This window comes from Phyllobates terribilis, unplaced genomic scaffold, assembly GCF_046119375.1.
Source record: "Phyllobates terribilis strain yellow unplaced genomic scaffold, ASM4611937v1 Scaffold_5__5_contigs__length_657084704, whole genome shotgun sequence".
NCBI classification, from domain to species: domain Eukaryota; kingdom Metazoa; phylum Chordata; class Amphibia; order Anura; family Dendrobatidae; genus Phyllobates; species Phyllobates terribilis.
The window spans coordinates 577,070,539-577,097,810 of NW_027362765.1; the positions used below are offsets into that span (position 1 = coordinate 577,070,539).

The 27,272-nt window shown below is 44.3% G+C and overlaps 1 protein-coding gene and 1 pseudogene across 2 annotated transcripts in view; both read right to left on the reverse strand.

Annotated features, from left to right (window-relative positions):
* The window catches only part of CDHR1 (cadherin related family member 1), a 230,466-nt gene that overhangs the window by 129,022 nt on the left and 74,172 nt on the right, over positions 1–27,272 (reverse strand). For both annotated transcript variants that reach the window (XM_073685967.1, XM_073685968.1), the window contains exon 7: positions 20,371–20,487. In XM_073685967.1, coding sequence (XP_073542068.1) covers positions 20,371–20,487 — 117 coding nt within the window. The remainder of the gene's footprint in view (positions 1–20,370; positions 20,488–27,272) is intronic.
* LOC141270808 (serine/arginine-rich splicing factor 9 pseudogene) lies at positions 20,642–26,460 on the reverse strand (annotated as a pseudogene).

Consider the following 27,272-nt stretch of genomic DNA (forward strand, 5'->3'; position numbering starts at 1 on the left):
CACTGAAGTATAGCCCATCACTGAAGTATAGCCCATCACTGAAGTATAGCTCATCAATGAAGTAGAGCTCATCAATGAAGTATAGCCCATCACTGACCGTATAGCCCATCACTGAGTAAAGCCCATCATTGACCGTATAGCCCATCACTGAGTAAAGCCCATCACTGACCGTATAGCCCATCACTGAAGTATAGCCCATCACTGAAGCATAACCCATCACTGACCGTATAGCCCATCAATGAAGTATAGCCCATCACTGAAGTATAGCCCATCACTGACGTATAGCCCATCACTGACGTATAGCCCATCATTGACGTATAGCCTATCACTGAAGTACAGCCCATCACTGACCATATAACCCATCACTGAAGTTTAACCCATCATTGACCGTATAGCTCATCACTGAAGTATAGCCCATCATTGAAGTATAACCCATCACTGACCGTATAGTCCATCACTGACCGTATAGCCCATTACTGAAGTAAGCCATTGCTGAAATATAACCCATCACTGACGTATAGCCCATCACTGAAGTACATCCCATCACTGACCGTATAGCCCATCACTGAAGTATAGCCCATCATTGACTGTATAGCTCATCACGGATGTGTAGCCCATCATTGAAGTATAAACCATCACTGACATATAGCCCATCACTGAAGTACAGCCCATCACTGACCGTATAGCCCGTCACTGAAGTATAGCCCATCATTGACCGTATAGCCCATCACTGACCGGATAGCACATCACTGAAGCATAACCCATCACTGAAGTATAACCCATGACTGAAGTATAGCCCACCACTGAAGTATAACCCATCGCTGAAGTATAGCACATCACTGAAGTATAGCCCATCACTGAAGTATAGCCCATCACTGAAGTATATAGCCCATAGCTGAATTATAAACCATCACAGAAGTATAACCCATCACTGACCGTATAGCCCATCACTGAAGTATAGCCCATCACTGAATATAGCCCATAGCTGAATTATAAACTATCGCTGAAGTATAACCCATCACTGACCGTATAGCTCATCACAGACCATATAGCTCATCACTGAAGTATAACCCATCACTGAATTATAACCCATCATTGAAGTATAGCCCATCACTTAAGTATAACCCATCACTGAAGTATATCCCATCACTGAAGTATATCCCATCTCTGACGTATAATCCATCACTAAAATATAGCCCATCACTAAAGTATAACCCATCACTGAAGTATAACCCATCACTCACCGTAAAGCCCATCACTGAAATATAGCCCATCACGGAAGTATAACCCACCACTGAAGTATAGCTCATCACTGAAGTATAGCTCATCACTGAAGTATAGCCCATCACTGAAGTATAGCCCATCACTGAAGTATAGCTCATCAATGAAGTATAGCTCATCAATGAAGTATAGCCCATCACTGACCGTATAGCCCATCACTGAGTAAAGCCCATAATTGACCGTATAGCCCATCACTGAAGTATAGCCCTTCACTGACGTATAGCCAATAACTGAAGTATAGCCCATCACTGACCGTATAGCCCATCACTGAAGTATAGCCCAACATTGACCGTATAGCTCATCACTGAAGTATAGCCCATCATTGAAGTATAACCCATCACTGACCGTATAGCCCATCATTGAAGTATAACACATCACTGAAGTATAGCCCATCACTGAAGTATAGCCCATTACTGAAGTATAGCTCATCACTCAAGTATAGCCCATCACTGACATATAGCCCATCACTGACATATAGACCATCACTGAAGTATAGCCCATCACTGAAGTATAGCCCATCACTGAAGTATAGCACATAGCTGAATTATAAACCATCGCTGAAGTATAACCCATCACTGACCGTATAGCTCTTCACTGACCATATAGCCCATCACTGAAATATAACCCATCACTGAAGTATATCCCATCACTGACGTATAATCCATCACTAAAATATAGCCCATCACTGAAGTATGACCCATCACTGAAGTATAACCCATCACTCACCGTAAAGCCCATCACTGAAATATAGCCCATCATGGAAGTATAACCCATCACTGAAGTATAGCTCATCACTGAAGTATAGCTCATCACTGAAGTATAGCCCATCAATGAAGTATAGCCCATCACTGAAGTATAGCTCATCAATGAAGTAGAGCTCATCAATGAAGTATAGCCCATCACTGACCGTATAGCCCATCACTGAGTAAAGCCCATCATTGTCCGTATAGCCCATCACTGAGTAAAGCCCATCATTGACCGTATAGCCCATCACTGAAGTATAGCCCATCACTGAAGCATAACCCATCACTGACCGTATAGCCCATCAATGAAGTATAGCCCATCACTGAAGTATAGCCCATCACTGACGTATAGCCCATCACTGACGTATAGCCCATCATTGACGTATAGCCTATCACTGAAGTACAGCCCATCACTGACCATATAACCCATCACTGAAGTTTAACCCATCATTGACCGTATAGCTCATCACTGAAGTATAGCCCATCATTGAAGTATAACCCATCACTGACCGTATAGTCCATCACTGACCGTGTAGCCCATTACTGAAGTAAGTCATTGCTGAAATATAACCCATCACTGACGTATAGCCCATCATTGAAGTACAGCCCATCACTGACCGTATAGCCCGTCACTGAAGTATAGCCCATCATTGACCGTATAGCCCATCACTGACCGGATAGCACATCACTGAAGCATAACCCATCACTGAAGTATAAACCATGACTGAAGTATAGCCCACCACTGAAGTATAACCCATCGCTGAAGTATAGCACATCACTGAAGTATAGCCCATCACTGAAGTATATAGCCCATAGCTGAATTATAAACCATCACAGAAGTATAACCCATCACTGACCGTATAGCCCATCACTGAAGTATAGCCCATCACTGAATATAGCCCATAGCTGAATTATAAACTATCGCTGAAGTATAATCCATCACTGACCGTATAGCTCATCACAGACCATATAGCTCATCACTGAAGTATAACCCATCTCTGAATTATAACCCATCATTGAAGTATAGCCCATCACTGAAGTATAACCCATCACTGAAGTATATCCCATCTCTGACGTATAATCCATCACTAAAATATAGCCCATCACTAAAGTATAACCCATCACTGAAGTATAACCCATCACTAACCGTAAAGCCCATCACTGAAATATAGCCCATCACGGAAGTATAACCCACCACTGAAGTATAGCTCATCACTGAAGTATAGCTCATCACTGAAGTATAGCCCATCACTGAAGTATAGCCCATCACTGAAGTATAGCTCATCAATGAAGTATAGCTCATCAATGAAGTATAGCCCATCACTGACCGTATAGCCCATCACTGAGTAAAGCCCATCATTGACCGTATAGCCCATCACTGAAGTATAGCCCTTCACTGACGTATAGCCAATAACTGAAGTATAGCCCATCACTGACCGTATAGCCCATCACTGAAGTATAGCCCAACATTGACCGTATAGCTCATCACTGAAGTATAGGCCATCATTGAAGTATAACCCATCACTGACCGTATAGCCCATCATTGAAGTATAACACATCACTGAAGTATAGCCCATCACTGAAGTATAGCCCATTACTGAAGTATAGCTCATCACTCAAGTATAGCCCATCACTGACATATAGCCCATCACTGACATATAGACCATCACTGAAGTATAGCCCATCACTGAAGTATAGCCCATCACTGAAGTATAGCACATAGCTGAATTATAAACCATCGCTGAAGTATAACCCATCACTGACCGTATAGCTCTTCACTGACCATATAGCCCATCACTGAAATATAACCCATCACTGAAGTATATCCCATCACTGACGTATAATCCATCACTAAAATATAGCCCATCACTGAAGTATAACCCATCACTGAAGTATAACCCATCACTCACCGTAAAGCCCATCACTGAAATATAGCCCATCATGGAAGTATAACCCATCACTGAAGTATAGCTCATCACTGAAGTATAGCTCATCACTGAAGTATAGCCCATCACTGAAGTATAGCCCATCACTGAAGTATAGCTCATCAATGAAGTAGAGCTCATCAATGAAGTATAGCCCATCACTAACCGTATAGCCCATCACTGAGTAAAGCCCATCATTGACCGTATAGCCCATCACTGAGTAAAGCCCATCACTGACCGTATAGCCCATCAATGAAGTATAGACCATCACTGAAGTATAGCCCATCACTGACGTATAGCCCATCACTGACGTATAGCCCATCATTGACGTATAGCCTATCACTGAAGTACAGCCCATCACTGACCATATAACCCATCACTGAAGTTTAACCCATCATTGACCGTATAGCTCATCACTGAAGTATAGCCCATCATTGAAGTATAACCCATCACTGACCGTATAGTCCATCACTGACCGTGTAGCCCATTACTGAAGTAAGTCATTGCTGAAATATAACCCATCACTGACGTATAGCCCATCACTGAAGTACATCCATCCCATCACTGACCGTATAGCCCATCACTGAAGTATAGCCCATCATTGACTGTATAGCTCATCACGGACGTGTAGCCCATCATTGAAGTATAACCCATCACTGACATATAGCCCATCACTGAAGTACAGCCCATCACTGACCGTATAGCCCGTCACTGAAGTATAGCCCATCATTGACCATATAGCCCATCACTGACCGGATAGCACATCACTGAAGCATAACCCATCACTGAAGTATAACCCATGACTGAAGTATAGCCCACCACTGAAGTATAACCCATCGCTGAAGTATAGCACATCACTGAAGTATAGCCCATCACTGAAGTATAGCCCACCACTGAAGTATAACCCATCGCTGAAGTATAGCACATCACTGAAGTATAGCCCATCACTGAAGTATAGCCCATCACTGACGTATAGCCCATCACTGACGTATAGCCCATCATTGACGTATAGCCTATCACTGAAGTACAGCCCATCACTGACCATATAACCCATCACTGAAGTTTAACCCATCATTGACCGTATAGCTCATCACTGAAGTATAGCCCATCATTGAAGTATAACCCATCACTGACCGTATAGTCCATCACTGACCGTATAGTACATTACTGAAGTAAGCCATTGCTGAAATATAACCCATCACTGACATATAGCCCATAACTGAAGTACATCCCATCACTGACCATATAGCCCATCACTGAAGTATAGCCCATCATTGACTGTATAGCTCATCACGGACGTGTAGCCCAAAATTGAAGTATAACCCATCACTGACATATAGCCCATCACTGAAGTACAGCCCATCACTGACCGTATAGCCCGTAACTGAAGTATAGCCCATCATTGACCGTATAGCCCATCACTGACCGGATAGCACATCACTGAAGCATAACCCATCACTGAAGTATAACCCATGACTGAAGTATAGCCCACCACTGAAGTATAACCCATCGCTGAAGTATAGCACATCACTGAAGTATAGCCCATCACTGAAGTATAGCCCATCACTGAAGTATATAGCCCATAGCTGAATTATAAACCATCACAGAAGTATAACCCATCACTAACCGTATAGCCCATCACTGAATTATAGCCCATCACTGAATATAGCCCATAGCTGAATTATAAACTATCGCTGAAGTATAACCCATCACTGACCGTATAGCTCATCACAGACCATATAGCTCATCACTGAAGTATAACCCATCACTGAATTATAACCCATCATTGAAGTATAGCCCATCACTGAAGTATAACCCATCACTGAAGTATATCCCATCTCTGACGTATAATCCATCATTAAAATATAGCCCATCACTGAAGTATAACCCATCACTGAAGTATAACCCATCACTCACCGGAAAGCCCATCACTGAAATATAGCCCATCACGGAAGTATAACCCATCACTGAAGTATAGCTCATCACTGAAATATAGCCCATCACTGACCGTATAGCCCATCACTGAGTAAAGCCCATCATTGACCGTATAGCCCATCACTGAAGTATAGCCCTTCACTGACGTATAGCCCATAACTGAAGTATAGCCCATCACTGACCGTATAGCCCATCACTGAAGTATAGCCCAACATTGACCGTATAGCTCATCACTGAAGTATAGCCCATCATTGAAGTATAACGCATCACTGACCGTATAGCCCATCATTGAAGTATAACACATCACTGAAGTATAGCCCATCACTGAAGTATAGCCCATTACTGAAGTATAGCTCATCACTCAAGTATAGCCCATCACTGACATATAGCCCATCACTGACATATAGACCATCACTGAAGTATAGCCCATCACTGAAGTATAGCCCATCACTGAAGTATAGCACATAGCTGAATTATAAACCATCGCTGAAGTATAACCCATCACTGACCGTATAGCTCTTCACTGACCATATAGCCCATCACTGAAATATAACCCATCACTGAAGTATATCCCATCACTGACGTATAATCCATCACTAAAATATAGCCCATCACTGAAGTATAACCCATCACTGAAGTATAACCCATCACTCACCGTAAAGCCCATCACTGAAATATAGCCCATCACGGAAGTATAACCCATCACTGAAGTATAGCTCATCACTGAAGTATAGCTCATCACTGAAGTATAGCCCATCACTGAAGTATAGCCCATCACTGAAGTATAGCTCATCAATGAAGTAGAGCTCATCAATGAAGTATAGCCCATCACTGACCGTATAGCCCATCACTGAGTAAAGCCCATCATTGACCGTATAGCCCATCACTGAGTAAAGCCCATCATTGACCGTATAGCCCATCACTGAAGTATAGCCCATCACTGAAGCATAACCCATCACTGACCGTATAGCCCATCAATGAAGTATAGCCCATCACTGACGTATAGCCCATCACTGACGTATAGCCCATCATTGACGTATAGCCTATCACTGAAGTACAGCCTATCACTGACCATATAACCCATCACTGAAGTTTAACCCATCATTGACCGTATAGCTCATCACTGAAGTATAGCCCATCATTGAAGTATAACCCATCACTGACCGTATAGTCCATCACTGACCGTATAGCCCATTACTGAAGTAAGCCATTGCTGAAATATAACCCATCACTGACGTATAGCCCATCACTGAAGTACATCCCATCACTGACCGTATAGCCCATCACTGAAGTATAGCCCATCATTGACTGTATAGCTCATCACGGACGTGTAGCCCATCATTGAATTATAACCCATCACTGACATATAGCCCATCACTGAAGTACAGCCCATCACTGACCGTATAGCCCGTCACTGAAGTATAGCCCATCATTGACCGTATAGCCCATCACTGACCGGATAGCACATCACTGAAGCATAACCCATCACTGAAGTATAACCCATGACTGAAGTATAGCCCACCACTGAAGTATAACCCATCGCTGAAGTATAGCACATCACTGAAGTATAGCCCATCACTGAAGTATATAGCCCATAGCTGAATTATAAACCATCACAGAAGTATAACCCATCACTGACCGTATAGCCCATCACTGAAGTATAGCCCATCACTGAATATAGCCCATAGCTGAATTATAAACTATCGCTGAAGTATAATCCATCACTGACCGTATAGCTCATCACAGACCATATAGCTCATCACTGAAGTATAACCCATCACTGAATTATAACCCATCATTGAAGTATAGCCCATCACTGAAGTATAACCCATCACTGAAGTATATCCCATCTCTGACGTATAATCCATCACTAAAATATAGCCCATCACTGAAGTATAACCCATCACTGAAGTATAACCCATCACTCACCGTAAAGCCCATCACTGAAATATAGCCCATCACGGAAGTATAACCCATCACTGAAGTATAGCTCATCACTGAAGTATAGCTCATCAATGAAGTATAGCCCATCACTGAAGTATAGCCCATCACTGAAGTATAGCTCATCAATGAAGTATAGCTCATCAATGAAGTATAGCCCATCACTGACCGTATAGCCCATCACTGAGTAAAGCCCATCATTGACCGTATAGCCCATCACTGAGTAAAGCCCATCATTGACCGTATAGCCCATCACTGAAGTATAGCCCATCACTGAAGCATAACCCATCACTGACCGTATAGCCCATCAATGAAGTATAGCCCGTCACTAAAGTATAGCCCATAGCTGAACTATAAACCATCGCTGAAGTATAGCCCATCACTGAAGTATAATCCATCACTGACCGTATAGCCCATCACTGACCGTATAGTCCATCACTGAAATATAGCCCATCACTGAAATATAGCCCATCACTAAAGTATAACCCATCACTGATGTGTAACCCACCACATGCTTTCTATTTGGGTCCAAATCAAAAACCTTTGAATGCAAAGGGAAGAACAATAAGTACCATTCAATATCCACATAGCATTTCCTTAAGAAGTTGAATATGAAGTGTTTCAGATATAATTCTCTATGTGTCATTTTATTCTGTCTTTTTACAGTACATACATGTTTTGTTCTATGGGCCCAATTCATTAAGTTGCTTATGGTAGAGTTCTGGAATAAAATATCTTAATACGTTAAAATATTTTTAAACAACTTGGAAATTGCACAAAAATATTGCGGCATTTGGCATTTGCATGCCAGCTACGTCAATAAGGGAATAGCATGTACTGGACATGCATAGCTAGGTCAGCCCATCAAATTATTGAAAAGTTACACTATTTTATTGGCATAACTTACTCCAGAAATGTACTAATTTCACAGGGAATCTGTCAACAGATTTTTTTCTATGTAATCCGAGTGCAGCTCGGGACGGAGACTCTGATACTAGTGATTTGTCACTTACTGGGCTGCTTGCTGCAGTTTTGATGAAATCCCTGTTTCATCTGCTGCAGGTCTACTAGTTCTCTGAATTCTGAGCTCTGTACAACCTCGTCCACACCACTGATTGGCAGCATTCTGTGTACACTGTGCATAGGCAGAAAGCTGCCAATCAGTGATGAATATGGGGTTATACAGAGCTCATGAATATGGAGGACTACATGGCACTAGATAACTAGACCTCTAGTGATAATCTCCTGCTGATAAAGCACAGATTTTATTGAAACTATAAGCAGACCAGTTAATGGCATATCACTGGAATCAGAGTGTCTACCCCTACATTATACTGCGCTCAAAAACCTTCTGATAGATTCTCTTAAATTTTTTAGCTCCATTGTACTCCAGGGAACCCATTCATTAAGATTGGTGTGTATAACGTCAGTTTTAATGAATCAGCCCATTTGCTTTTACTTGTTCCCTGCTGTGAAATGTCTGCCCATCGTTTAACTTAACTCCCATAGTTAATTTACATGCTACATGGGATGGGGAAGACCTGGGCACAATGTGGCCTGCGGACCACATCCAGCCCTCTAGCTGTTCCAAAAGGTCGGAAACAGTGGCTCACAGGTTGGACCATGCCCTCGCCCGCCGCCCATCCGCAGTCCGCTTGCATCCCGACATCCTCAGGATGCACACAGCAATTAATACTTTGGTGGAGGAAGAAGCCACTGACTCCTTCTTCCACCAATCAGCGTGATCGACTTAAACAGCAGACACGATGACGTCCCTACATTGCTCTGCTGCTTGGATAGCAATGCACCAGACCAGAATAGAGCGCGGGGGGAACAAGAGCGAAGTGAGTACATGTTGATTTTATTTTTTTTTCATATGTGTATAGGATGTGTGGCTGTAAATAGGAAGCTTATGTGAGGGCTTATATTGTGTACACAGAGGCTATGTTGGGGCTCAGTCTTTATATAGGGACTATGTGGGGGATCATACTGTATATAAGGGCTATGTAGGGGTCTTATATTGTATATGAAGAGGCTATGTGGGGGGCTCGTATTGTATGTAGGGGGCTATGTGGAAGTTAATACTGAATATAGTGGCAAATACTGTATATAGGGGGCTAAGTGAAGGCTCAGAATGTATATATGGGCTACATGGGGCTCATAATGTACATAGGGGCTATGTGGAGTCTCATATTGTATATAGAGGCTATGTGAGGGCTCACATTGTATATAGGGCTATGCGAGGGTTAATACTGTATATTGGGGGCTATATGGGGGCTCCTATTGTATATAGAGATGCTATGTGGGGGCTCATGCTGTAAATAGGGGAACTGTGATGGGGCTTATACTGTATACAGTGAGGCTATGTGGGGGCTCATACACTTTATAGGGGGAGGTCAGCATAGTGAATTCTGCTCAATATTAAGTGATACAATTAATATTAAATAATAATTGAAATTAATATGTTAATATTAAAATTGAGCAGAATTAATTTCAGCTTATTGGTTCGGTCCTGCATAACAGTCACGGTTCTTTCATGAAACCTTTTTCACCAAAACCTGTTTTTCCATTTTCGCTGCTTAATTTGTTGATCAATTTCTTCTAAGTACGCCTATATATGGAGGAAAAGTACTGTTTGGGCATACGGCAGGACTCGGAAGGGAAGGGGCACCATTTGACTTTTGGAACATAAAATTAGCTGCAATAGATAGTGAACGGCATATTGCATTTACAGAGCCCCTGATATGCCCAAACAGTGAAAATTCCCACAAGTGACCCCATTTTGCAAACTACATCTCTCAAGGAATTTATCTCGAGGTGTGGTGCACACCTTGAACTACAGGTGATTCACAGCATTTTATAACGTCGAGTCGTGAAAATAAAAATAAAATCAATTTTTTGCACTTTTGCATTGCTTTCAACCATGACAAATATATTCACCGGGAAATGTCATTTTAACATTTTACAACCTTATATGGCCATGTGGTGTGTGACACATCATCAGACACATCCTGTTTCATTTATAAAGGAGGAACTCTGAAAGTCACAAAGCCTATTTTTATAGGGCCATTAGGCGGCCTTTACTATTCTTAAAGGTTCAGCAGTCCGCCCTCACTATTCTTAGAGAGCCATCAGCCGGCTATGCTTTTTTGTTCCCATTACTAAAGATTGGGTCTCCTATACTGTTATTGCATATGCAGTGAGTGGCAGGGCTGCCCAAAATTTAGACGCACCCCAATACCCCTTTGAAAATTTGGATGCACCCCAATACCCCTTTGAAAATTTGGACGCACCCCATAACCCCTTTGAGGAAACTTAGAGGATGGCCTCCTGAAAACAATGTTCCCATTATTAGGAAGTGGGTCTCTCATACTGTTTGCCTATGCAGTGAATGCAAGGACTGCCAAATATTTGGACCTACTCCAATGCCCCTTGGAAGAGACACAGAGGAGGGCCTCCTGAAAAAAAATGTTCCCATTATTAGTAAGTTGGTCTTCCATTGTATTTGTCTATGCATTGAATGCAAGGGTTACCAAAAATTTGGAGGCACTCCAATGCCCCTTGGAAGAGACGTGGAGGTCAGAGGGCCTCCTAAAAACAATGTTCCCATTATTAGGAAGTGGGTCTCCAATTGTGTTTGCCTATGCAGTGAATGCAAAGGTTGACAAAAATTGGGAGGCACACAATGCCACTTGGAAGAGACGTAAAGGGCCTTATGAAAAAATGTTCCCATTATTATAAAGTGGGCCTCTCATAGTGTTGGCCTATGCAGTGAATCAAAGGGCTGCCAAAAACTGTGAGGCACTCCAATGCCCCTTGGAAGAGACGTGGAGGAGGGCGTCATAAAAAAAATGTTCCCATTAGAAAGGAACGGGTCTCCTATACTTGCAATGCCCATGCACTAAGTGTATGGGCTGACAAACATTTACCCCTGCAGGGTATACATGTACATACTGTATAAAAATGTATTTTTACGGCATCATAAACACCCTTTAAAAAAATTATGTGGGTGTTGCATCATGGACCACGGTCACCCTGGTGATATGGTGGTGGTGGATGAGGATGAGGAGAAGGAGGAGGACAAGAGCAAATAGCCAAAATCAGGAAGCGTATACCCATGTGTGGCTGTGAAAAGGTGCATGGGAATACACCTCCCAAAAAAAGACACTGGATTTGAGTTTATGTTACGCTGCTATCATTCAGTGGTGTTGAGAAGTCTGGCCCAATCCAGCCCTTGTTCATTTTTATAAGAGTCAGCCTGTCAGCATTTTCAGTTGACAAGCGGATGCGCTTATCAGTTATAATTCCACCAGCGGCACTAAAATCCAGCTCTGATAAAACGCAGGGCAGGCCAGGACCTCCAAGGCATAGAGAGCCAGTTAATGCCACATATCCAGCTTGGATACCCAATAATTATAAGGGACAGAGGAATCACGGAGGATGTTAGTACGGTCGGCAAGGTACTCCCTCAGCATCTTCCCAAACTTCGCACTCCTTGTGAGAGTACCCCGCGCCTCAGGTCCAGCGCGATGGGAGGAGCTGAGAAAACTCTCCAAGAACTTTGACAGTGTTCCCCTGCCTCTGCTGGATTGGAGTTGTGTCTCTCTCGCCTGTAGTCCTTGGTTGTCCAACGAACTGTGACATCTGCCCCCAGTGTTTTCAGATGGGAATTTTTTAAATAGTTCTGCAACAAGTGCCTCTGGTACTGCCCCATTTTTGTAGACCTGTCCGCCTCAGGAATAAGAGATATACATTTCTCCTTGTAGCGGGAGTCTAGAAGTGTCACCAACCAGTAATGACTGTCACCCAAAATTTTGAGAAGACGAGGGTCATGGGAAAGGCAACGTAACATAAACTCAGCCATGCGTGCCAGACTGCTAACAGGCAAGACTTCCATGTCCTTACCAAGAGGACGACTGACCATGCTCTCCTCCTCCTCCTCGTTTTCTCTATCCTCAGGCCATCCACGCTGAACAGACGGTATGACAGTTGTGTACGTAGTACCGTCTATAGCGCAGGAAACTAGCTCCTGTTCCTCCTCCTCTTCCTCATTGTCACCCAATCCACATTGGGATGAGATGAAGCTGGGCTGTGTGAAATCACCCTGTATGGTTCCTTGCTCCATCTCATTGTGCTCCGCCTGCAATGCGTCCTCTTTGATTGTGAGCAGAGAGTGTTTCCGAAGACAGAGAAGCGGGATGGTGACGCTAATTTGGCATCATTGCCGCTCACCATCTTGGTGGAGTCCCCAAAGTTTTGGAGGATGGTACATATGTCTGACATCCATGTCCACTCCTGAGGTCTTATGTGTGGAGTCTGAACTGAATACCGATCGCCTTGTTGAAGCTGGTAATCAACAACTGTCCTCTTCTGTTCACAAATCCTTCCCAAAATCTGCAGTGTAGAGTTCCAAAGAGTGGGAACATCACACACCAGTCTGTGAGCCAGAACCTGCAAACACTGCTGAAACACGGCAATGTCGGCAGAAGCTGTAGGTGAATTTCTAAAATGGGCACACAGGCGACGTACTTTAACAAGCAGATCCGGCAGCTGTGGGTAGGATTTGAAAAACCCCTGAACCACAAGGTTAAGTTCATGGGCCAGGCATGGTACATGTGTGAGCTCGCCTCGCCTCAGAGCCACCACCAGGTTCCGGCCATTGTCACACACGACCATGCCTGGCTGTAGGTTCAGCGGTGTGAACCACAGATCTGCCTGCTCTTTCAGAGCTGTCCACAACTCTTCATCATTGTGGGGTTTGTCACCTAAGCATATTAGCTTCAGCACAGCCTGTTACCGCTTGGCCGAGGCAGTGCTGTAGTGCTTCCAGCTTCTGACTGATGTGGTCATTTCGGAGATTGAGGCTGAAGAGAAGGAGGAGGCTGAGGAGGATGAGGTGCAGGAGCTGTAGACTGTGGGGGCAACCCTTATTGACCCAGGGCATAATCCTTGGCGTCGGGAGGACGTGTTTTGTCCCAAGGTCCAACTGAGTCCCGGTTTCCACTATGTTAACCCTGTATGCCATCAGAAATATGCATCATCCCTGCCCACAAGCACTTGTCCACGTGTCCATGGTTAGGTGGACTTTCTCTGTAACTGCGTTGTTCAGGGTGCGGCTAATGTTTTGGGACACGTGCTTGTGTAATGCTGGGACTGCTCACCGAGAGAAATAGTGGTGGCCGAGGCCCAAGTACCAAGGGACGGTCGCCGCCATCAGGTTGCGGAATGCTTCCGTCTCCTTGAGCCTAAAAGGCAACATTTCGAGCACAAGCAGTTGCAAAATGTGGAAATTTAGTAGTGTGATCACTGTGGCGTTGGCTGCGTATTTGCGCTTGCGTTCCAAGGACTTGGGTGTGGACAACTGAATGCTGCACTGGGACAAGGATGTGGACGTGCTTCCTGATGCTGCTACTTGAGTGTGTGCAACGACAGGTGCAGGTCAGGAGGCATCTTTGCATGCACCATGGACAGGGGATTGGCTTGCATGCACAACAGCGGAAGAAGCAGTGGTGCCACCCGCAGACACTGTTCCTGGACCCTGGGGTTTGGCCCACAAAGTCAGGTGCTATATTGCCATGTGCCTGATCATGCTGGTGGTGGTCAGGCTGGTAGTTTTGCCACCCATGCTGATGCTGGCCTGGCAGGTGGTGCAAATGGCCTTGTAACATACCTGGTGGTGGGCTTGCATGGTGCACCATCTCTCACTATGCAAGATCGCAAACTTGATCTTCAGTCCAGTCTGTTAGCCTGGCTTCTATTCATGCTGTCTGTTTGTCTTTGTTCTGACTGCTTAGGGCGGCGGCCCGGTTACTTCCTGTTTCGTGTAGCTGCTGTGGGCACTCCCCTAATGCGTCCTCAGCCTATTGCTGTCTGTCACTGGATATTTAAACCAGCTCCACCTGGAAGCTGGTGCCTGAGCAACTCTAACATTCAGTGTGCTCCTTGACTCTGAATGTGCCAGGTCCTGTTCTGTTCTTGCCTGTCCGCCAACCTGGGGGCTGTATTCCCAGGCCTGTCTGAACTATCTCCTAGCCTGTTGTCTGTCCGCCTTCCTGGAGGCTGTATTTCCAGGCCAGTCTGAACACGCTCCTAGCCTGTTCGTCCCGCCTTCTGGGGGCCGCATACCCAGATCCGCTCCTGTATCTCGCTGCAGTGTCAGTTCCTGTGTGAACACTCAGTTCCTGTCTGAACACTCTCCTAGTCTGTTAACTGTTTTTCTCTATGTCCGTACCTTCCCTTTTTCTGCAGAGTCTGAACCTGCACCTAACTCCTACTCGTTGTCGCTGTACTTCCGTTTGTGAGTTTAGAGTTCACTCGCTACTTCATTGCAAGTATCTTGTGTGTATCTGGTTCTGCCTTTCCCTTCCTCTCTGTTCCGTGTGAACAGAGCCCTTTCCTCTCTGCTCTGACTTGCTCACTGCTCTGGCGGTTTCTCTCTGCTCCGCCTTGCTCACTGCTCCGGCAGTTCCTGCCTGCTCTGCCTTGCTCACCGCTCCAGCGGTTCCTGCCTGCTCTGCCTTGCTCACCGCTCCGGCAGTTCCTGCCTGCTCTGCCTTGCTCACCGCTCCGGCGGTTTCTCTCTGCTCTGCTTGCTCACCGCTCCGGCGGTTCCTCTCTGCTCTGCTTGTCTACCGCATCTGCAGTTCTGTTCCTGAATCCCAGTCTGTACTGGACCCTATCCAGCCTGTGCTCCAACCTGCTAGCACCTCTCCGTCTGCACGCCAGCCGTACTTGTCAGTAACCTCCTGTCAGCATACCAGTCGTGCCTGCCAATACCCACCTGTCTGTGTGCCAGCCTAACCTGCCTGTTCCTGTATTCCCCGGTGTGGGTCAACAGCCGTGTCCGAGGTCTGGCCTGGAGTAGCACCTGGTCCCTCTGCTCGGTTCCTCCCTTGTGCACGGCGTCGTTAGCCGTCGTGCGACCTTGGTCGGATCGGGTTGATACTTAGTTATGCCCCTCCAGGCACTCTCCGGTTCATGGCACAGTGGAATCACTAAATCACGCACACGACAGTCAGCCCGGGCGTGTGCATAACAGGCCTCTTTGGGGTTATCGGCAGAGTCTTTGAAAAACAACCAGGCTCGGGAAGACCTAACAGTTGTACTGGCAACTTCCTTTGTGTTGGTATTACGGGGAACGGTTGCCTGCCTTCTGTCTGAGGCAACCACACTGCTTCTTCCTGCCTGTTGGGGTGCTCTGCTCCCCCCCCCATGTGCTGCTGTCCTCGCCCTGCATGTCCTTCTGCCAGGTTGGGTCAGTTAATATTTCATCCACCACCTCGTCTTCCTCTTCCGCACCCTGGTCCTCCTCCTGACTTTCTGGCAATTGTGTTTCATCATCGTAGACCTCTTGTGACACTTTCCTACTGTCGCTTTCGTGTGACTGTGGCTGCTCAAATATTTGGGCATCGCTTCAAGTGGATCAGGCGAGAGGCCCGAACCTATAAATGGAAAAGTGAACAGCTCTTAGAGTGTCCAAGTGTGGGATCAGTTGTCTCTGGGCACTCAGCAAGGTGGGAGGAATGAGGATCAGGGTGGGGAATATGGAGCCCAGGCTCACGGCTACTGAGACTTGACTGTGTGGAAGACAGGGTGGTGGTGGTGGCAAAGTGACTGGAAGCATTATCCGCTATCCAACCAACAACCTTTTGACACTGCTTCGGGTTCAATAGTGGTGTGCTGCGGTCCCCTAGGTATTTGGACAGGAAGTTCGGGCGAGAAGATGTGGGTGCTTGCTTGCCCACAGCCTCGGCCTCTGCATGCACCATCACCATCACGTCTAGTTCCCCATCCCTTGCCATGCCCCTTGCCCATTTTAAATGGAGGTCAATATCTTCTACGCTCACTACAAATAGCTGAATTTGGAGCGAAGTTATATGTGATCCGTGTGACGGAGAAACCACAGTTTTAAACACCTGGTCTGTAGGTAACTATTTTTTTTAATGGAGGCCAGAAATGGCAGTATTTTCTGAAAATATATATGTGATCCGTGTGACGGAGAAACCACAGTTTTAAATAGCTGGATTTTTAGCACTCTAATATGGAAAGGACCTGGCTGTATTCTTCACTGCCAACAAGCAAATGGCGAAGAAAAACGGTGTTATCTGGATTGTTTTTTAAGCAAATAATGAGGATTAAGATAAAAAAATATATTCCTGGCCCCTGAGACCAGGGCCTATGTCTAGAAATATCTAACAGCAGCAGCAGCAGCATACAGAACTGCGATGGAGCCTCTTGTGCTATATGAACTGCCTATATACACTGCCTGCCTGATATATCTGCAGATGGATTTGTCCTCAGAAGGCTGTTTGTTGAGATGGATATGTGTACCTACACTACCTAATAAACAACCAAATCTCTCCCTAGCTCAGCAGCACCTCTCCCTACACTGCCTGATTGTGGAGTATACTGACGAGCACAGCGGCACCAGGTCTGATATAGACCTGATGATGCTGTGCGGCCAGCTAATCACTGTAGTGCCACAACCAACATGGCTGCGGCATTATAGTGAGTGGCAGGCATTCCCTGTATGTTCATTGGCTCTGTAAAGAGTACCAAACATGCAGGGAAGGGAACCCGAGCATAAACCCGAGCATCTTGCAAGTATTCGGCGAGCTCCGAGCATCTCGAGTACTGAGATGCTCGAGCGAGTACTGAGTACTTGCGAGTATGCTCGCTCATCACTAATAATTACATTTTTACCACTAAAATGTTGTTTTAGCCCTAAGTTTTCATTTTTTCTAAGGGCTAATAGGAAAAAATGGACATCACAGTTTGTTGTGCAATTTCTCCTGAGTTTGCCAATACCCTACATGTAATCGGGAAATACTTTTCATGCACAGTGGAAAGCTCAGAAGGGAAGGAGCGCCATGCTGTAGTGCAGATTTGGCTGTTATGGTTTGCAGGTGCCATGAGCCACTGGAAGAGCCCCTGAGATGCCAAAACAGCAGAACCATCCCTTAAGTGAACACATTTTATAAACTACATCTCTCATTAAATTCATTTAATGGTGCAGTGATCATATTGACACCACGGGTGTGTCAGAGAACTTTATACCATTGGGCAGTGAAGAAAAAAATGATTATATTTTTACCACAAAAAAATTTCTTTAGTCCCATTTTCACAAAGGGATATGAGTAAAAATGGCAACAAAATTTGTCACACAATTTCTGCTGAACATGGTAATACCCCATATGTGGCTGAACAGTACTGTTTAGCCACATGGTCAGACTCGGGAGCGAAGGAGCGCTATTTGAGTCTTGGAGAACACATTTTCGTAGAATAGTTTGCAGACTCCATATACAGAGCCCATAAGGATCAGAAGAGCATAATCCCCCCTTAAGTGACCCCATTTTGGAAATTTCACCCCACTGGGAGTGGTGTTTGCCTTTTTAGAAATGCACAAAACTGCAGTCGACCGAGCTTTTATGCACACTTAAAAAAAAACGAACACAGCCTGATCATAGGCCAAACGCTATCCACAGTGTCTTCATATGCCTCATTACAGGGAATCTTCTGTCGGGGTTTCCATCTGAACCAATTATTTCAGAGATTTACATGGAAATCCCGGTGTAAGTGCTCAGCACAGGAAAAATGTGAGCCGAGCCTTACTGAGATCTTTGGGAGGCAGAATGAACACATCAAAAGAAGTTCAAGAATTGGTTTTATTTCTTTTTTACATCATTCCTCATGCAGAATAAGTGATTAGATGACTTTATTCTTCACGTCGGTACGATTACAGAGATAGCAGATTTATATAGTTTTTTATGTTTGGCTGCTATCACACACTAAAAAATGTTTTTTATATTAAAAAAAAAGTTTTAGCATCGCCAAATTTTGAGAGCTATAACTTTTCTATATTTCTGCCGACAGAGTCATGTGAGGGCTTGTTTTCTGCGGGATGAGTTGACATTTTTATTGGTAACATTTTCAGGCACAAAAAAATTTTGGATTGGCTTCTATTCAGGTTTTTGGGAGGCTGAATGAACAAAACAATTCAGAATTTATTTTTTGAGAGTTTTTTTATGCCTTTCACTGTGAAAGTGATAAGGCAGCTTTATTATTTGGGTCAGTACGATTACAGCAAAAAAAAAACAATTGTTTTTGCATCACTATATTCTGAGAGTTATAACTTTTTATTTCTCTACTGACTGAGCTGTATTGTAGCATGTTTTTTGCAGGACAAGATGACTTTTCAGCGGTTCAATTTTTATTTACATTTGTCTTTTTGATCGTATTTTATTCCACTTTTTGCTTGGCGGTATGATTAAGGGTTAACTAGTGTGACAGTTTTATAGATAAGGTAATTTCAGACACGGCGATACCAAGTGTGTGTACATTTTTTTTATATTTGTTTTTACATAAATATACATATATATTGGTTTAATATTTTTTTTCAAATTTTTATAGTTTTAAAAAAATGTTTTACTTTTATTTTCACTATTTTACTTAGCCCCTGTATGGGACTTCAACTTTTATTTCTCTGATTGCTGGTCTCATGCATTGCAATACATATGTATTGCAATGCATGAGACTTGTCAGTTTTACACTGACAGAATGTCTGTTAGACCTTGCTGTTGAGTCTAACAGGCCACTGTAGCTGGCAGTCCGGAGGTCATCATTTGACCTACGACTTCCTTGACAACCCTCAGCTCCCCCATGATCATGTCGCGGGGGTGACGAAGAGGTGAGAAGGAGCCCACTCTCTCTAACAAACTTCTACATGCCGTGATTGCTATTGATTGTGGCATCTAGAAGATAACATAGAGTTAACATCATCAGGACCTGAGCCAAGCAGATGCCAGAGATGTCGCCAGTCACATCTATCGCTCTGCACCGGAATCCCAGCTCTTGCAGGACACTGGGGGACCCTGGCGCTACAAGACCATCGACCGTAGAGAAACATCAGCGCTGCACAAAGCCCAGCAAGCTCCGACGTTTTTTTACCATCGCCGTTTGTGAAGGGGTTAATTGCCTCACCCAAGGGGCATGGGTCTAAACTAACGGAACATACAGAACTGCAGCCTGTCTGTGAGTTTTCTCAAACCAACACATCATAGAAAAATTAGTTGTAGGTGCAGAAGATTGGGAAGGAGTGAGAAACAAGTAAAGTGGGGTACTGCTTATAATGAACACTATAATAAACACTTGTTTACACATTCAAAAGTGCAAACACATCTACTATTATATTCACCAATTTGTTCTGAAAATGCCATGGCTGACACCCCCCACCATGTGCCAGACTATACTGTCTTTGTGCCCTTTTGTCTCTTGAACTGAATTTACAGTGTATTTCCAGTGTACATATGCACATGCAATGCTTCTGGTGCATATATCATATTTAGCCAAAGACCCCTATTTTCCCCATGAAGGCCAAAAGCTTGTTACGAGAATTGTATATTGTCCTTTTCTATACAGAGAGCCACTTGCATTCCATTTGCATTGTGCATAGCTATACAGTTGTATTTGTTGGGGAATACCTTCAGTGTATACACCAAATGCCATATAAACCCAGCATAATTAGGTTAATAAAACAAAGGACCTACCTTGGCTAAGACTGTGACAAAGTGAGTTCTTGTTTTTTCAAAGTCCAATGACACCCCGGCTTTGATACGAAGAACACCGCTATGACGATCCACTGTGAATTTGGCGCTATGTGAGTTCTGAAAATAAAGGTGTTATGAGTGTCATAAGTGATCTTTTTTTAGAGTATAAATGCTTAGGAGTAGGACACTACTGATGAAAATAACTGTAGATATCTCACTGCTTCACTTACAGTAACTATCATTTTTAATCTTCCTTGCTACAAGCTGCTTGTCAACATTTCTGCATGATAAAAAATGAAACCTATTGGGACATCACAAGAGACTTAATATAATTTAATTGATACTGTGGGTCCAGTGACTAATATGAAGATAGATCACATTTCTCTATCCGAGCTACTGGAAAATAAGCCCAGCAATGGTATAAGGGGAGCAACCGATGGATTTCTGAGCTACCACCACTTTCAACTGCATCTGCGTCCACAGTGTGCAACATTCCTCTGCAGGGTGCGTATAGTGTGCGCTTCAACACTGTGTGGGAGCACATAGTGAGAACTACTACTATTGGAGCACTAGGGAGCTTCTTCTACTGTATAGTGCACTATTATGGTGTGGGACAAGAAGGGGAAAAGACAATAAAGAGGCCCTCACATGACATTTTCCCTAAGTCTTTGTATATGTGTATGTGCTATTGTGTGTGTGTTACACTCTTCAGACTGTCCAGAGCATGCTGGTCTGTGTGGCCCAGTGGCGCAGTGGCTTTACAATATAAACCTATGGAGCATCAGAACGAGGCTCCATAGGCTTACATTGTAAAAGAGTCTTCTGGCGCACACATAGAGAATAGAGTGACCTGGAGAGTCTGAAGAGCGGTGAAATCACTGAGAAGAGGAGTGGAACAGTGCTTGATAATGGAGAAGATGGTTGCAGGTGAGAATTTTAACACACTAACCCAACTGTGAGGCAGTGATGGGAGCCATATACGAGGATCATTACGTGTACCCCAGGATGTATCTGGAAAAATACTGAACCTGCTAGAGTGTTGGAATCACAGCCACAGCTGTGGTTACAGCACAAAATAAAAGTAAGTGTAGACTGGGTTATTTGACCAAGTCAGATTTAGGAAAACCTGATATGGGCTTTTATTTTTGGAAAGATCTGTAGGAAGGTAGGGGGACGGATCTTTCCCTCCAGTCCAGGCTTTGTAAGTGGCCCATGGCCAAGATTCTCATTTAAACCAGCAGGTAAGGGTTGGGTGTGTCAGTGTTAGTTTCATGTGCAGCAGAGCTGGAGGTTGTGTCTATGTGCCTGGCTGTGTGAGGTTGAACACAGACCAGAGCCAGAATCTTTGGCAAAACCATTAAGCATCCGAGATTCCTATGGTGGTGCAGGTGCCTATGGAACTGAACTATACTTGGATGTTCCGGCTGCAAACCAGATGGAAAAGGTTTGAATATACACAGGTTTAGGGGAAAAAAGGTTCATGGGAGGGGTTAATTAAAAAGATTAGACCCTAGTAGATAACATGCACTATTAGAATGATGTGCGCTAAGGGGGGCATTAAATTCTGCAGATAGGAATTGTGGCCAGAAGAAGTCATCATAGTGGTATAGCACATATAGAGAAGTAAAGGAAAAGTAATAGTCTACAATTAGAGATTGTCACATTTGAGTTACTGGATTTGAATGGGTTGTTCTTTTTCAGTAAATGAATGTCCCTGGTGTCTGGCATTGGCTGCAGAGCTCACATTGACAGCGCGGCAGCCAATCAATGTGCTTGGGGCACTCAAGGAAGCGTTCCATCTACACTGGCAGAGCCACTTAGCTCACTGATTAGCTGTAGCGCTGACATTAAGTCAGAGTCGCAGCCAATGTGGCAGAGACTTGTGGGTGAACAGGGGACTATGGCACAATTTGTTTCTTTATAATAACCTAAAGCTATGGATATTCATTTACTGCAAGGAAACAACCCCTACTGTTATAAAATTACTATATAGGTATTATGTGGTGACATTGTTCATTTTAATCTTTTTTGCTAGATATAGGTGTCTGGATATATTTTTTGGCCCTTCGACAACTGTATTATTTGAATACTTTTAATATGTATTGGTAATTGCATGCATGTTCTATTCAGAAGAATTCTACTGTCCTATCTCCCAACTTTGAAAGACAAGAAAAAGGGACACAGCTCGTGGCAGCAAGTCATTTGCCTAACCTCATTCAGTCAACAAAGAAATATTATTCCTAGAGGAACCCATTAGTAGAGATAAGCTGTTCTTTAGAAATTTCAAATTCACCAACTTTGCAGATTTCTCCCCAAAAATTTGATGCAGTGAATAAATTTGACATGAATTTAAATACTGGAAAGCCTCTAGAACAGCATAGATAAATACTCAGCGCTTCAACACTTAAGGCCCCATCACACTAAGCGACGCTACATCGATCCCGACAACGATACGACCTGTCATGGATCGATACTGCGTCGCTATGTGGTCGCTGGTGAGATGTCAAACAGTCAGATCTTCCCAACGACGCATCAACGATGCGGCGACCCGTAACGATCTGTATAACGATGCACGCCTATGTGTTTCTGTGTCTGAGTTGTCAACAAGGTCGTTGCTAAGGTGTCAAACACACCGATGCATGCTACCCAGCGGGGCCTCAACGATCAAAGAAATGTCCAGACCATTCCGACACGACCAGCGATCTCACAGCAGGGGCCTGGTCGCTGCTAAGTGTCAAAAGTAGCAAGATCGCTACTGAGGTCGCTGTTGCGTCTCAAAACTTGTGACTCAGCAGCGATCTCGCTAGCGATCTCGCTTAGTGTGACTGGGACTTTAGGTACAGTCTGAGATCAAACCCGGGATGATATTGACTCACCAATGCTTCATAGACCAGAAAAAGACAAAGTTCAATGTAAAATGAGCTAAGTTCCGAACAGTCAATCGCGGTCACACCATAGCCCAAAAAGATCAACGTTTGCCACAAGGTCGTCAGCTATGGACACTGTTTGATTTTATTTAAGATATTAATTAAAATTTGTTTGTGAGAATTGCTAGTGAATCACTTTCACATCTTGAGTTTTGTTGGTTTTGCACTATATAACTAACCACATACAGTATGTCTAAATACTACATTGTATGAAGATCCAGGTTACTGGTCACATCTGAGGTGTGTACCTGGTATATATGTATGTAGTGACCATGATTAACTGTGCTTTCCTTGATCCTTTTACATTGAACTTTGTGTTTTATGGCTTATGAATAGTGAGCCAATATCATGGGTATGAACTCAGATTAGATCTATAGTAAGTGTCTAAGTACTGCACATGTATCTATGCCAATCTTGATCTAGGAATTTGCAACTTTTCCTACTATTTCCAGTAGCTCCATTTTTGATTTTGGATTAACACTCTGAGGTTACTAGAACAGTAAAGAACCCCTTTTGAGCTCTTTAATGCAAACACAGGCTTAGTAATCTCCAAGTGATCTCAACATATCTGCCCATGGGAAATAGGTGGTAACCAATCATAACCAACAGCCAAATTAATAATACACAGCAGAATCAGACCGATGAAAAAAACTGTCTAAGGCTGTGTGCCCACGTAGCGTTTTTCAAGCGTATATGCTGCGGAATTTCCGCAGCGTATACGCTTGAAAAACGCATGTATATCCGCACCCCATGGTCCCCAATGGCATTCCGCAATGTCAATGCCCATGCTGCGGATTTTTCCGCAGCGTATATGCTGCGGTCAAAAATCCGCAGCATGTTCATTAATTTTGCGGAAGCGCAGCGGAATTAATGTGCGGATGGTACCCAAGTCTGGATGAGAGGAGACTCTCATCCAGACCTGGGTACCAAAGAACCTGTAAAAAAAAGAATAAAATAAAGTTTATACTTATCTTCTGATGTTTTCCCTCCGTCGCGCTGTTGTCTGAAGGACCTGCCACGTCATTGAGTCATGTGACCCACCACATGACTCAATGACGTCACCGCAGGTCCTGCACACAACAGCGTGAGCCGCTCAAGACTCCGGACGGGGCAGAGAATGCATCAGAAGGTGAGTATAAAGTTTATTTTTTTATTTTTTACCATTCTGAACAAGTTGTCAAGCACTTTTCCAAGTGATGCTTGGAGAAGTGCTTGATAACCCGCATGCGGAAATGCATGCAAAGACGCCTCACAAACGCTTCTACCTGGCGGGAAAACCGCATGTAATATCCGCATGCGATTTTCCCGCCAGGGAGAAGCGTAAAAAATATGCTTCAGGTCCGCAACGTGGGCACATAGCCTAAAGCTATCCCTTTTTGGGGGCAGATGACTTACTGGTGTTTATACACAGGTGATGCAAACAGAAGAAGCCACAGCTTTTTCATAGGGGAGGTGGGGTGAAAAAATTATCTATGTTTGGAAAGTATCAAGAGCCATTTTTCTTAGCTAAATTAAAAAGGTAATAGCTTTTCTAAAAGCCATCTAACAATTTTTATTTGGGGAGCAAAAATAGGTGTGTTGTTTTGAAAGTGAAGCAGTAATGGCTTCTCAACTAGGATTGAAAAAAGTTATCCCTTTATCAAGCTGTTCAAAATCCCCCTTTTTGTTTGAGAAAAGTAACAAGCTAGTTACTTTCAAAATTAAAAAGGGAAGAAGCAATGATTTGTCAACAAACTGTGCAAAAAAATATCCTTATTTTCAGAGCTGTTTAATATTTGTGTACACTAACAACTATACAACACAATGGACAAATGCAAGAGATGTGTCAGGGCATCTAAGACTAATTAATAAAAAAGAAGAAATGAGGTTTATTCTGCGCTGGCAGGAATACCAGTATTGAGACCAGAGACACCAGAGTTGGATGGAGCCAGACAACTCAGAGAAATTTTAGTGCGGTTTTACTGTCAACGCGTTTTAAAGTTGACAAACTTCTTACTCAGGACAAACCACAGTCTTTCCTAGCTCCACCCACCGACAGTTTCAGGTCTCAATACTGGTATTCCCGACAGTGCAGAATAAACCCCATTTTTTCTTCTTTATTAATTCAGCCTTAATTACCCTGAGAGTCTGCAGCAGCCAAACTCAAATGTTTTTGTGTTATGGTCACATAATTTTGCTAAGTGAGCAAATTCCCTAATTACTACATCAGTACACAGCAGTACAATATAGCACTTTGAGGCACAGTGGGTAACCAGGAGACGTGTCACTGTGCAGTGGCAGTGGCAGAAGATGTACAGTAGAAAATTAAGACAGGGCAAGCGAGGAGATATCTAACAGTGTGGGGCAAGGAATGGTAGCCCCATCAGCAGTACAATAATATAGATGACATGATGGGGAGGGAATAGATGCCCAGCTGAGTGTTGGCTGTTAGCACTGGTGTCATCAGAACAGTGTAGAAGACAGAGAATAGACAGGTAGACAGATATCAGTTCATCACCATTTGTTTCAGCACACACACGAATGTAAGAGATTTCACCTTCATGAGAATGAAACTTGGTATCATTCAGTTTCCTCAAAGCATATTCCATATCTTCCTTGCGAATAAACTCCACAATCCCCATTCCATCCTTGTGTACATCAGCATAGCAGACACTTCCAGCTCCTTTCATATGGTCTTTCAGATCCTGCCAACTTCTCGATGGGGGATCTGAGATGCAGCTCTGTATTCAATTCGCCCGGAAGGGGGTGTGTTCCTCTTGCAAGGACCTTCATATCCTTACCCTGGTCTCCAGTTTGACCTGGGAAACTCTACACGTAACCAACGAGAAACAAACTCGAATCCATTGCGTCCAAACACGGGGTCCTCCTCATCCCGCAGATCCTGGAAGCTGATGAAGGCAAATGGTGTGGCACCACCTTCCCTGCGATTCTTCAGTTTGATGGTATGGATCCGCCCATACCAATGGGACAACTTCTCTAGCTCCTTTTCCCGTATACTGGCTGGTAAATTTCACACGTAAATGCGCCCATTCCCCGAGCGCTGACCCCCAGCCTGGGAGATGACCACTTGGTGGCCTGGTAAATTACATTCTGGGGGGGACAATATCTGGGCTGACCAGGATGATGGGAGACCCAGGGTTCTGAAATCTCTGGGTCTGGACATTACTGACCTTGTCCGGCTGAATGTGGCGATGGAGGTTAGCTGGTTTAGGGTGGTCAATTTGCCATATAGTGTGGACAGGGTATATCACTTCATCCACTGCTGGTGTATCCTGGGGGTAGCGTCCTTCAGACCCTGATGGCTCATTTTGGCCAATGTTGGCCGGATGGGCCAGAAAACTGGCTCCAGTCATGTGGCCCTGGCCCTGTAGACAATCTTTGACCATGTGTCCAGGGTGCCCACCGTGGGTTTTGCAAATCACGGGTCCTGTTTGTAAACCTTTATCCTGGTGGGGTTTCTGCTGGGTAGTGGGATAGTCCTGCTTCAATGGCTGGTGGTCACTCAAATCCTTGTTTGAGGGGTTTCCTGGGATTGGTGGGCATTTTAGATCTCCATTGGGGTTGATTGGCTGTAAATTCGTCGGCCAATCGGGCTGCTTGCTCTGGGGTTTCAGTCTTCCGGTCGGCCACCCACTCTCGTATTTCTGGGGCCATTTTCTCCATAAGTTGCTCAAGTACAATCACGTCCCGGAGGGCATCAGCAGAGTGGGCAGCCCAACCATCGAGCCAGCAGTTGCAGTGCCATCAGAGTTAACTGACAAATTCTACATAGGAGGTCCCCTGCAGAGACAAAGTCTGGAACTCTGTGCAATATCTCTTGGGGGTGATGGTAAAAAGGGCCAACAGGGTATCCTTAATAGTTCAATAGTCCAGGCAGTCCTCAGGCACAAGAGACCGGATAGCATCCTGTGCCCGGTAATCGAGATGATTTCCTTGCTGGTGGGTCATCATGGAGGTAGGGTCTGGCGTGGGCGG